Source organism: Lissotriton vulgaris, chromosome 10 (genome assembly GCF_964263255.1).
Source record: "Lissotriton vulgaris chromosome 10, aLisVul1.2, whole genome shotgun sequence".
NCBI classification, from domain to species: Eukaryota; Metazoa; Chordata; class Amphibia; order Caudata; family Salamandridae; genus Lissotriton; species Lissotriton vulgaris.
This window is the reverse complement of record NC_141698.1, coordinates 200,874,849-200,888,964: the sequence shown is the minus strand read 5'-3', so window position 1 is coordinate 200,888,964 and position 14,116 is coordinate 200,874,849. Positions and strand designations below refer to the sequence as shown.

The 14,116-nt window shown below is 45.2% G+C and overlaps 1 protein-coding gene across 1 annotated transcript in view; it reads left to right on the top strand.

Annotated features, from left to right (window-relative positions):
- DLEC1 (DLEC1 cilia and flagella associated protein) overlaps positions 1-14,116 on the top strand; it is a 712,951-nt gene that overhangs the window by 524,930 nt on the left and 173,905 nt on the right. Inside the window, exon 27 of the mRNA XM_086940885.1 lies at positions 11,559-11,710. Within this exon, the coding sequence (XP_086797011.1) occupies positions 11,559-11,710 (152 nt within the window). The remainder of the gene's footprint in view (positions 1-11,558; positions 11,711-14,116) is intronic.

Sequence of the window (14,116 nt, the reverse complement as noted above, 5' to 3'; positions counted from 1 at the left end):
CCATCGTGGTATGGATGCGGGCCGGATCCCATGCTCCACCCGTTCCACTATTGCAGGCTCTCCAGACGTCTTCCGGGATCTACTGAGAAATCCCCGCCAGGTATCATTGGTCTGCTCCGGAGACCCTCCGTCGGGGTCCTCCGCTGCGAGGTCGCAGCCGCGGCCTCAAGTTCTGCTGCTCTGCTCGCCTCCACTGCTGGGGCCCACTGGGGTTGTTGGGGGAAGTGTGGGGAAGGGGGGGACAGGGAAGGGAAGTTCAGGGGAAGTTCGGGGGGAGTTGGGGGAGGAAGAGTGGGGATCGTCCAGTGCTTTTGATGCATCTACTCTGGCCTGACAGAGCTCCTGCACACTACATCTCTCAGTCCCGCCCCACCGTAGCTATGACTCAGTGCTTGCGCTACATTTTTCCCGACACTGATGGCAGCTCTTAAGGTCGTCACCCTCAATGTGAAGGGGTTGAATAACCCAGTCAAGAGGAGGGCGGTTCTGTCCCTGCTGGAAAACACACAGGCATATATCTGTCTCTTGCAAGAGACCCACTTACTAGCCCGTGATTGCCATAGGATGCGATCTCACAAATTCCCAAAACAGTTTTTCTCCTCCAACACTACCAAGACAGCCGGGGTAGCAATCCTAGTGTCCCGAACATATAAAGGGGAGGTTTTACATAAATTTGCAGAACAAAAAGGGAGACTCTTAGTGTATAGAGTTAAGTCAGGAGGTCTGGTGTTTACCATTGGGTCGATATACAGCCCCAACGAACATCAAGAGCGATTTTTCAACTCGACCTTAGTAGATATTACAGCCACCTCAGATATGCATATTATCATAGGAGGAGACCTGAACATGGTCTTCGACTCGTCTTTAGACAGATCAACACAGAGGTACCCGCAGACGGGAGAGATTTCACAGGTGGGCAAATCCCAATTGGACGACCTAGATCTCCACGACCTTTGGCGCCGCCTCCACCCCACCGACAGAGACTACTCCTATTACTCGCATGCACATAAGACCTATGCGAGATTGGTTCATCTCTTGGTCACAGGGCCAGTCTATGACCTAGCCATAGCCTCCGAAATGGGGGTTCTCTCCTTATCGGACCACGCGCCTGTCACAGGCACATTTCGCTTACCGCCGGTGTCCCCCTCGCGTGGAGTTTGGAGCCTCCGGGATACTCTACTGCATAAAAAAACAGTAGTGAAGCACATCACGGACTCGGTCCGCGATTATCAGACCCACAATGATAATACCGACACTTCCCTAGCGACGCAGAGGGCAGCATTGAAGGCGGTGCTAAGAGGGGAATTTATAGCAATAATGTCAGCAGTAAACAGAGAGCGGCAACACAAACGAGACAAACTCACACACAAAGTAGGTGAGCTGGAACAAGTACACCAGCGTACGGGAGCCCCTAGAATCTGGAGGCAGCTCAAGGCAGCGAGGAAACTCCTGTCGGCCTTGGATACAGATAGGGCGGAGTATGCAGCGTTACGTTTGAAACACGCGTATTACACGGGGGGAGACAGATGCGGCCGGCTTCTGGTGAACAAACTCCGAGTAGCGCATCAACGGCAGTTGGTAAAGGAGCTCTCAGTCTCCGGCGGAGTGACAGTCACGGATGACAGCCAGATAGCGGAGGGTTTCCGTCAGAACTATACACCGGTGAACCCCCGTTGGCACATACGGAGGCAGATTATCTGGACTCAGTCGCCCTCCCTTCCCTCACTCCGGAGCAAGCAGAGTACCTGGAAAGGGACATTCAGGTTGAGCAAGTGATTACTGCCATCTCTAAATTCAAACATGGAAAAGCTCCAGGCCCCGACGGCTATACGTCACTCTTCTATAAAACGTTCTGCTCCCCGTTGGCACCTATCCTCACCCGGCTCTTCAACTCATTCTCCGCTCCTGGAGCTATCCCACCAGACCTACTCCAGGCAACCGTGTCGGTCATCCCCAAACCAGGGAAGGACCGGACTCACTGCAGCTCATACAGACCGATCTCTCTCCTGAACATTGATCTCAAGCTGTACACTGGGATCCTTGCGGCTCGGCTGGAACTTCACCTGCCGGGACTTGTGGACCCAGACCAGGCAGGATTTGTACCCGGGAGGCAGATGGTAGACAATACCAAAAGAGTGGTTCACATCCTAGAGAAGGCCTCCCGGATTCCCGGAGAGCGAATGCTGTTAGCCGTAGACGCGGTGAAAGCGTTCGACCAGGTACATTGGCCTTATTTAGAGTGGGTCCTGGCGAAGGTGGGAATAGGGGAGAAATTCTGCACCCTAGTCTTCAATTGCTACCAGTTTCCATCTGCGGTGGTACGGGTGAATGGCTGCAGCTCCCAGAGGTTTGTGATAGAGAGGGGCACCAGGCAGGGATGCCCACTATCTCCGCTGCTTTTCGCACTATATATGGAGCCCCTTGCCCAACGGATACGCCAGAACCCGAACGCGAAGGGAGTGAGGATGGGGAGGTATACCCACACAATTAGCCTCTACGCGGATGACATTATACTGACACTGGCCGAGCCAGGGAGGGCACTCCCAGCATGTATTGCAGAGCTGGAGGCTTTCTCGACGGTCGCGGGATTCAAAATGAACATGGGGAAGTCGGCAGCCCTCGATGTGTCATTATCCGCTGCCACGCGAACCGAACTCCAGAACCTCTTCCCCATGCACTGGTCACGGGACCTGGTGCCTTATTTGGCAATCTTATTGGCACCTACCCTGCACGCTATGGTAACTGCCAATTATGCAGCTTTGGGGAAGAAAATTAAGGAGGAACTGGGACGCTGGAACAGAGGCACGCTATCTTGGCTCGGCAGGATAGCCGCGGTTAAGATGACGATCCAACCGCAGGTTCTGTATTTGTTCCGGGCTCTGCCGCTCCAACCCCCCAAAGGGTGGATCCAAGAGACTCAAGCTGACCTTGCACGTTTCATCTGGCAGGGCCGCAAACCTTGGCTGAAGAGGGCTTTATCCACGCTAGCCCCTGAAGCAGGGGGTCTGGGTATACCGGATTTCGCAAGTATTTCCAGGCGGCACAATTGCGATATCTGGTGGAGTGAAGCAGATGGGAGGTGGACAAACACTGGCTGTTCCAAGACCAGGCAGTAGCGGGCCAGCCTCTACAAGAGGTGCCCTTTTTGCGCAGGGCGCACCGCCCTCCCAATCTGTATGCGTCTTTCGTCACGCGAGTCCCGATGAAGATATGGGATGCCACTAATAACATGCATGGTCTCACCACGTTCCCCTCGCCGTTCACGCCATTGGTCGAGAACCCAGATTTCAACCCCGGGATGGAACAGGGGGCCTTCACGCGATGGCGGACTGCGGGGTCCAGGACGCTGTTCCATATAATACTCCAGATGGCGTTATCCCATTTCAGGATCTCAGGCGAGAGTATCAACACCCTGAAACGGAGAGAATGCGTTACTTACAAGTGCGCCACTGGGCGCTGCAGCCGCAGGTGCGTGAATCAGCGGATAGGAGGCTTCTACCCTATGAGAAGTGGCTTGTGACACGCACCTTAGATGCAAAATTAATCTCTGACCTTTACAAATTTTTGCAGCCTCCTTCCTCTCATCTTTATAACCCAGGCAGGGAACGTTGTGAACGAGAATTAGGGAGGACACGGAGTCACACAGAATGGGACCAGATTTCATACCGAGCACGCCATTCCGCATACCACACGGGACTTACTGAAACGTTCACTAAGGTAACCACTTACTGGTACTACACACCAGAAAGATTGCATGAAATGAATCGCAACATTGAGGACACATGCTGGCGGGCTTGTGGACAGATAGGCACACTTATGCATGTGCTGTGGGATTGCCCTCTGCTGTGCCCCTACTGGAAAGAGGTCTTAGATGTGATTGACACACACTTTGACATCGAGCTGCCATGCTTCCCTGCGTATGTACTGTTGGGCTTGCCCAACCGGTTGATGTACCCCCTAAAGTCCCGTAGGGGCAGGCAGATTGCAATAGTTCTGGGCTCAGCGGTTCAAAACATCCTTATACACTGGCGCACCACCCCACTTCCCTCCATTACGGGGTGGCTGAATAGATTATGGCATGTTCTGGGCATGGAGAAGTTGTCGCTCACAGTGGCGGGAGAGGTGGAGCAATTTAACGACTTGTGGCAACCGTTTCACTCACTACTGGTTACGGAATTTAAAGAACTCACATGTCCACGATACCTCCGACTTTTGAGATTAACATCACCTGCTGATTCAGCTGATCGATGAGTCTTAGATTAGAACTGGCTGAGAGGGGAAGGCGGCGTGGGAGGGGAGAGGCGGGAGAGCAAACTTAACACTGGACGGGGAGGGGATGAGAGGGGACTGAAGAGGTGGGAGTGGGGGGGAGTTGAGAAGGGGGGTTGTTTATTTTAATGTTATTGTTGCTGCATACGCACCAAGCACTGAGCCCGGATGGGCATTTAGTTAGATGAGACTTCGCGCGCCGAATGCGCTCCTACATGGTTGTGTCATAGCACTGATTCCTTGCGACAACTGTTTTCTATTTTTGTAAATGTCAATAAAATGCTTTAAACCTAAAATAATGACTATTAGGAATTTCAAAAGTTCTCTGTAGGGTCAAAAACCGGTTATCTGCTTCTCCCCCCAAGAAATCCCACACCGTTCTTAGCCCTGTGCTTTCCCATTTTTTAGCCATGTTGTCATTAGCCTGTGGGGGTAATAAAGAGGAGGGCCAAAGAGGAGTATATCTGTTAAACTTCGGAATTGCCATGAATCTAGAAACCTTCCTCCAAGCTTTCCAAGCACTGGTGATTACCTTGAATTTAACTTTTTAATAGAAGCTTGGCTCTAGTTGTCTCAGTAAGAGCCCTTGAGCTTTTTTTCCAATCGATAATTCATATATGGATGGTATTTCTGTATCCCGTGTATTTTCGTTTACGGCCATGGTATTAAAAAGAGGTGCCATTTGATGAAGAAGAGCAGCCCAGTAGTATAACATTATATTAGGGATTGCTAGGCCACCCCTATTTTGTGGTAAGGATAGATATTTCAACGACCTCCTAATCTTCCCATGTTGCCAAACAAAATTTGACATTTGTGATTCAAGTGTTTTTATAATATTATCTTCTACCATTAAGGGGATAGCTCTAAACAAATATAGCACCCTGGGGAGTACATTCATTTTTAAAAAATTACCCCTACCAATATTTGATAAGTGCAAACTATTAACTCTCCTAAGATCTTTTCTTATGTTTTTAATTAGGGGTTCATAGTTCAAGTTGCTAATATTAACAATCCTTGGCCTTAAACATACCCCAAGGTAAGTAGCCTTATCTGTTTTCCTGGGGGTCATCATAATCAATATTATCAGTGCATAAAATAACCGTTTTATCTTTACTGAGGGAGTATCCATAGTTTTGACCAAATTGCTGAGTAATTATCTCTATTTCTGGGATTACCTCAGCGGGGTTCGGTGTTAATACTGCCACATCATCGGCATAAACCAATATTTGGGTTTCATACGCACCAACAGTAACTGGTTTTATTTTCTGGGTCTGTAACAGTTTAATAATCAAAGGATTGATGTACAAGGCAAACAATATCGGGGAACAGGGACATCCCTGTCTCGTTCCTCTCAATATTTTATTTCGCACAAGGTTCTATACCCATTAATTGGAACCTAGCTTTTGGTTGTTGGTACATGGCTCTAATCGATTTAATAAGCCCAGGCCCAAATCTTTTAAGTTCAAGCACAGCCCAAAGAAACTCCCACGACATCCGATCAAAAGCTTTTTCGGAATCAAGGAGGATCATTGACATCTGGCCCCCTGTCCCGGACATAATATCAATAAGCAAGATGACTCTACGGGTATGATCCGTTGTACCCTTGCCAGGGACGAAACCATCTTGCCAGGGGGAGACCAGATGTTCAATGACCCTCCCGAGCCGATTAGCCAGGATTTTTGCGTAGAGCTTAGAGCAGGGGTCTTCAATCTGTGGGGCGCGACCCCCAGGGGGGTCGTGGAGTCCTGGGAAGGGGGTCGCAGATTGTCCTTTTGCCTTAGTGGCGTCGGGCTGATTGAGGGTGCTCACTGCGGAGGACTAATTCACACCGAGGGGAGAAAAACAACAAAGCCTCGTTAACAAGTAAAAGGTCTTTTAAAGACCTGTGAAGTACTCGGGTGCGGTGCGGCTTTGTGTGTGCCCCTGAAGGTGTTTCAGCCGGGCTCACATACACGAGGGGGGGGCTGGTGGGCAGGGAAGGGTGGCTAGGGGAGGAGGCTGTAGCCCTTTGAGTTCCATGGACATTGCGCACCTGGAGCTGTGGGCACCGCCTGTAAATCACAAAGCACGAACCCTCCTAACTGGCGCCTGTGCGAGAGAAATGTGCCTGAGAGTCTGTTCTTCATATTGAGATGTTGTTACAGCCAGTCTGCAACCCCCCAACCCCCGCCCTCTGCAGGGAGGCACAGAGATGCCCTCCCATGAGAGAGGAAGAAGAAGGAAGAAGACGCAGATGGATGGATGTGTGAAAAGGTGGGTGGATGAAAGATGGGTGAATGGATGGATGAAAGGGTGGGTAGATGAAGGATGTATGTATGGATGGAAGGATGAAAGGGTAGATGGATGAAGGATGCATGTATGGATGGACAAAAGGTTGCATGGATCATGATGGATGGATGTGTGAAACGGTGGGTGGATGAATGATGGGTGGATGGATGGATGTGTGAAAAGGTGGGTGGATGAATGATGGGTGGATGGATGGATGAACATGTGGGTGGACGAAGGATGGATGGATGGATGGATGGATGAAAGGGTAGATGCATGAAGGATGGATGTATGGATGGAAGGATGAAAGGGTGGATGGATGGATAAAAGGTTGCATGGATGAATGATGGATGGATGTGTGAAAAGGTGGGTGGATGAATGATGGGTGGATGGATGAAAGGGTGTGTGGATGAAGGATGGATAGATGAAAGGGTGGATGGATGAAGGATGGATGTATGGATGGAAGGATGAAAGGGTGGATGGATGAAGAATGAATGTATGGATGGAAGGATGAAAAGGTGGATGGATGAAGGATGGATGAAAGGGTGGATGGATGAAGGATGGATGTATGGATGTAAGGATGAAAGGGTGGATGGATGAAGGATGGATGTATGGATGGATAAAAGGTTGCATGGATGAATGATGGATGGATGGATGTGTGAAAAGGTGGGTGGATGAATGATGGGTGAATGGATGGATGAAAGGGTGGATAGATGAAGGATGTATGTATGGATGGAAGGATGCAAGGGTAGATGGATGAAGGATGGATGGATGTATGGATGGATAAGAGGTTGCATGGATATGGATGGATGGATGGATGGATGTGTGAAAAGGTGGGTGGATGAATGATGGGTGGATGGATGGATGGATGAAAGGGTGGGGGGATGAAGGATGAATGGATGGATGAAGGATGGATGTATGGATGGAAGGATGAAAGGGTGGATGGATAAAAGGTTGCATGGATGAATGATGGATGGATGTGTGAAAAGGTGGGTGGATGAATGATGGGCGGATGGATGGATGGATGAAAGGGTGGGTGGATGAAGGATGGATGGATGGATGAAAGGGTGGATGGATAAAGGATGGATGTATGGATGGAAGGATGAAAGGGTGGATGGATGAAGGATGAATGTATGGACGGAAGGATGAAAAGGTGGATGGATGAAGGATGGATGAAAGGGTGGATGGATGAAGGATGGATGTATGGATGGATAAAAGGTTGCATGGATGAATGATGGATGGATGTGTGAAAAGGTGGGTGGATGAATGATGGATGGATGGATGGGTAATGGATGGATGTATGGATGCAAGGATGAAATGGTGGATGGATGAAGGATGGATGTATGGATGAAAGGATGAAAGGGTGGATGAATGAAGGATGCATGGATGGATTTGTGAAAGTGTGGGTGGATGAATGATGGATGGATGTGATGAGGTCTAACAGGCGCATTTATCGTTGTCAATAGTTGTTGCTGATGAGGAGTACCAGTTTCTAGAAACTTTTGTTGTAAGGGGGTCATTAAGCCTAAAAAGGTTTTACAAGGGGGTCTCGGCATCAAAAAGTTTGAAGACCTCTGGGTTAGAGTCAGAGTTAATCAGGGAGATAGGTCGGTATGAAGATGGATTCTCAACAGGTTTACCCTTTTTAGGAAAAATTATTATATTCGTCTCTTTCCAAGACTCTGAAGGGGTGCCACTCAGCTGTATTCCAGTAAATAAATCCAATAAAAGTGGTGATATTTGTGTTCCTAGTATTTTATAGAGTTGTAAGGGGATTTTGTCGGCGCCTGCAGCTTTCCCAGAGGCTAAGCCAGACAGGGCTTATTGCAGCTCTGTAATACTAATCTCTTTTTCAAGATCCTCTCTGGTTGAAGTATCTAGGACCTTACTCCACCCAGTATCTACTGTAAATTCCCTTAAAACTGTCCTAATTTCATCCGGATCAGCTAAGGTATCATTTTGATATAACTTTTGGTAATATTGTTAATATACTTCAGCAATATCACCTGGATTTGTATATTCCTGGCCATCTTCTGCCGAGTGCGTAAAGCCAACTGCTTACCCACCCTCTCTCCATTTTCATAGATGCTGCTTTGGCGCAACTGAAAAGTCTCTGCTGCTTTGTGGGTCAGCCAGCTTTTTAGTTCTGTTTTTAGGATCAGTATGTGGAGCAAAGTATGTTTCCCATCTTCCCCCGAGCTATTGATAATACATGTTCTTCTTCACCTCTGGCCATATCTTGCATCAGTAGGAGATTTTCACTATCATGCTGTTTTTCTGCTCTAGCCATATAGCTGATTGTGTCCCCCCTGAGGGCAGCTTTAAAACAGTCCCAGACGACCCCCTAGATGCACTGTAGCGATTCATGTCAAAGTAGCTTTGAGCCCAGTCTCTTATAAATTTTATATAATCTCTATTTACCAAACGTTTCCTATCAAATGTACAATTTGTACGATGTCTAGCAAAATTGGTTAAATTTATAGTCAAAATTAGGGAATTATGGTACGAGATTATTTTTGGACATTTTAAAACTTCTGCTTGGTCAGCTAGATCGCTTGTCACTGATATATAGTCTATTCTGACATATTTATTATGAGGGTGTGAAAAACACAAATACCCAGGGTCAGGTTGATTTTTTGCATCCCAGATATCTACCAGATCATAACTGATCTCTGAGTTGGCTGATAGCTCTAAATACCCTTGGTTTCCGACCTGAGTATCTTTCCTGAGTTTGATTACTAAATGCAGATCCCAGGGAAACATTTAAATCGCCGCAGAAGACCATCGATCTTGGTCAAGAGGCGGGCTCTAGTTCAAGATCCTCAAATAATTATGCGTCATCTTGTTTCGAACCATAAACCGAACAAATAGTTACACCAGATGCCAATTCTATAATAACCCACCTTCCCAGGGTATCCTCAGCTTTACGCTTAGCTAGTCCTAAGGATATTTTGGCTAAAATAGCTACCCCACGAGTATTTGATGTTTGTGTTGTACAGGCAAGAATGTTGTAGCTCCCAACCCTTAAAAAATCTTTTTTATCCCAGGGCAAATGTGTCTCTTGAAGACAGATTATATCCAAAGATTTTTGTTTGATTATTTCGCCTAAGCGAGCCCTCTTACCCCTATCATTTAGACCCGCCACATTCCAAAAACAACTTGTTATCTTCCCCATTGCAGTTTGCTAAATAATTTTGAGGATCCTACCAACCTAAACTTAGAGCCTTGACAAGCTTTCAAAATATCTTGTGCCTTTTGTTTCTTATTTATCAGTATTACCAATATCATTATATCAATTACTATATCAGGGTTATAACTGGAGTTGCTTCTTTTTGTTTTAATCCCCTGCCCCCCCACCACCATATCCCCACCCACCCCAACCACACCACCTGCACCCAATGTGAGGCGTACAGACTCCATTAGAGTCTGTTAGTGATGAGCATGCAACACATGACTAGAGATCAAACAATACATCTTTGTATATAAAACACAGGCTGGGCTCCAAATTCACCCTTATTTGTTTTTAGTTCGTTGTTTTCGATGGATAAGGGCTTCATAAATGGTGTGATTTTTTAATTGTTCCCCTTGCCCGGCAAATGTGGAATATGTGTGGTGTAAAGATGAGAACAACCTGCATGATGCGAAAACAAATCTAATTTTTGGGGGAGCTACCAGAGAAAATTATTTTTATGAAGCTATTTTGCTTAAAGTATTGGTGAGCATTTTTTACAGTTCATATGTGTGCAGGAGATTCAGTAGTTGATTTACATTTCTGAAATTTAAATATAAAGTTAAGGACAGAGTAAGAGGCGAAAATGTAATCACTCTGACTGAAAGTATATTTCAAGGGGTTCCCTGGCATGCCAGTTTTGTATGGTTTATTGTATAAGTTTTACTTCCTGCTGTGGAGTTTTAGGAGGATCTTTTGAACTCGGTTGATTGTGTATCTGGTGAAGATAGGCACAGGATTAAATGTTGTGAAAAGCTGGGGCACAATTACTTGGTTAGAGGTTTGCGGGGATTTGCAGTTGCCATTTCCTAAGTAAATCTGACTATAGAATAAGTTACTGGAAGTCATATTTAGTTATTTGTGTGAATACTGGTTAGGATGACTAAGCAAGCCTTCTGCAATTTGGCTCTGTATTGGCAATGCATGTTTCAGTCTCGGCCTTTTCAAAGATTATGTCTTAGATTTTCAGAATGTAAATGTTTTCTGGGAAGGGGTGTTTGAGTTGATGAAGTTAATCTTAGAAACTAAGCTAAAAAGATTATTTTTGGCTGCATTAAATTATATTTATGATCTTATACCATTGGCCATTCTTTGCCAATGGTGTGTGTTCCTTTATGAGCAAAAAACAGATAATTAACTGCTGAAAGTTAATACACAAACCCTCTCTTTAGAATTGGTTATCTGATGTCGTGTTAGTAGCTAAAAATGAGAGTTGAATTCTATACTGTTGAAGTAATACATCTGAATGGGAGAACAGGGTCCATGTTTAATGACTGGTGTGTTTAATTATTAGTGTGGTGGTTGTATATGCCATACTTGTCTTGCCCTGATCTGTCTTTTCGTAAGTGTCTATACAGATTGCTCTTCACTGATTTTCATGAGATTAATTGTAGATCAACTAAAGTGTAATTGTATTTTTTGTATTTGTAAGTGGCAGGATATTTATATGCATATTCTGTTGTTTCGCGGAATATTCTGGACATCTCTATTTTGTCCATTTGAGATTGTATGGCATAGTGTTGAATAATAAAAAATCATTTCAAATGAATGATTCTAAAAAATTCTAATTTCTCTTAGTGAGCATTTGTAATGCCTTTAGGTATGATAAACAATCTATGGTGAAATAAGCTGTTGGAGAAGAATAAACACTTATAAGTAAAAAAAAGAAAACTTGACATTGATGAAATTCCCTTGACAGCACTAGTGTTTTAGATGATCTCAACAGACTTTTGGAAAATCCAATTATTTTTAATGAAAATAGTTTATTTAAATATTTCTTCTGTTTTCTCTTTAGATTTTGCTGCATCTTTACTATCTGACGGTAAGGGAGCTGCGTTCTCTGTCCAGCCTGCGGCGGGGATGCTCGAACCTCTCCAGCAGCTTATCATTGAAATAACCGCCTATAACAGCATGTGGGGGGATTATCAAGACGACGTCATCTGTAAGGTACTATTAGCATTTTGTCTACTTGTACCATAAATGCATATACTGAGCACATGTTAGAATCATCAAGAAGATTATTGTATGAGGAAGAAATCACTTTGCATGTCACATTCTATATATAATGTGAACAAATTGAAAACAAAGTTAGAGTGTTCAAACTCCTGACTCAGAAAATACCTGCCCACAGTGACCCTCCTGGAAAAAATCTCATTGGCAGGGTTGAAACTGCAACGGTTTCATCTCAAGCACTATGGGCCAGATATACGACAGTTTTTTGCAGTCGCAAAAGGATAATCGGCCCTTTTGCTGCAGCAAAATCGGTCTAAACCCTATTTTGCGAGTTGTTAACCTATTACCGACTCGCAAAATAAGTTTTGCGACTCTCTATTAGGAAGGAGCTTGCCAAGGGCGTCCCTTCTTAACAGCGACTCGCACTTCAATGTAAGAATTGCGGCCAAAAAACACTTGCAGTTTACCACCCATTTCAAATGGGTGGTAAGCCAGTCGTAAACAGGAAGGGTTCCCCAGGGGACCCGTTCCCTTTTGGGACTGGCATTGAAAATATTTTTTAAGAGCAGGCAGTGGTCCCACGGACCACTGCCTACTGTTAAAAAATGAAACAGTACCTTTCATTTTTCTTTTTTAAATGCATCCCATTTTCTTTTAAGGAAAACAAGCTGCAGTAAAAAAAAACACACTGCTTTATTGAAAAAGCAGTCACAGACATGGTGGACTGCTGACCCCAGCAGGCCACCATCCTTGAAAGCGCTAGCTGTTCCTAATGGGGTCGCAAATTGCACCTGCCTCATCAATATTAATGAGGCAGGCAATTTGAGATCCCATTAGGAATCGCAAACAGTGTCTGAGACACTGTTGTAAATTGCAATTTGTGAATCACAAATTGCGAGTTGTAAAACAACACAATTTGCTCACTTGGCTCACTTACCGCAGCCATATGATCAGATGCCATCTGTCTAGTGAGAGACAATCCTTCAGGACCAGCCTATTAAACTTGCATTTTGGTATCGTCCAGATGGTGATCCACCTTATAAGAGGGTGCAGGCTAATGATGTTGTTCAAATAGGGTGGGCCCAATTCTTGGTGGACGAAATAGGAGGGTGTACTATGTAGAACGCCCAGCAATCTTCTGTGAAAATTGTCTTCAATAGCTTGAAGTGAGCCAACTCCTGTATATCCCCACACATCCCCTCCATACATGGCAACTGAAAATCATTTAGCCAGATACAATTTTAACATGACCCCTGGAGGTTTTTTACCCAATCTAGAGGCATTGACAAAAATGTCTCCAGTTATTCTCGTCAGGGTGATTCCCTTATTCATCAAAACGTGAGACCAAGTATTGGCACAGTCAAAGGTAACCCCTTTAGTACGGGAAAGAGGGAACCCTCTCAAAAAACATGACTAGTAGTAGAAAACTGCCTGGATTTCATGGTCTTGGGACACATTATCATAACTTATTATTTGCTAAGATTGGTTGACAAGTCTAGAACTGCCATGAAAGCAACAAATTAGTGTATTAAATGCTAAAGTCCCACTGCAGTCCTAGACAACAGGACTGCTTCGTCAGTGTACAAAAGAGTGGGTATGAAATGTGACCACACACGTGGGAAGTCGATGTTCATCAATAGTAGAGAGTGTTCCAACTTATCAATATATAAAAAAGGAATATGGCCAGTATGCAAACCTGACACATATCCCGCCTAACTTTAAAAGAGAAGACCCGCCACTAATCAAATACACCATTGAAGACATATCATGGTGCACGTCACACAGAAAATACACAATGTTACAATCCTCCCCATAGACTTTGTAATTACTGGTTCACTAACAATCAAGTGTAGGTTCAGACATTGATCAGTGCTGAGACCTGATTTAAAACCAAACTGCACGCCAGAGAAGATTACATTTACCTTCACACAAGTCAGAAGCCTATTGAGAATGACCCTCCCCACTACCTTGACTAAAACATCTATTAAGGAGATTTAGCTATATAAATGGGCAGCTGCCCTATCACCTTTTTTGAAGATAGGGACAATGACTGAGGCTCACCAGGGCTTGAGTCAGCCATCCACCACCGCCGCATTCATACAGTTAGCTAAAATTAGGGTCCAAAATTCAGGTTCACCCAAAAAGAGTTAAGTGGAGATCCAGTCTGGGCCTGGAGGCCTATTACTAGACAGGGCCAAATCTCATTTTTTTACCTCCTGTAGGCCCACAAACAAGGTGGAGACACACCTTGTGGTGTCTTCAGGCAAAGTACTGAAATCTATCATATATATTGCTTCAAAGTGATTCACCCATATCTCCAGTGGAATATGTGTAGAAATCAGCCCCTGATCTCAATTATTTAAAAAAGGGCGATTAACAACTTCCCAGAATCTGGAATTT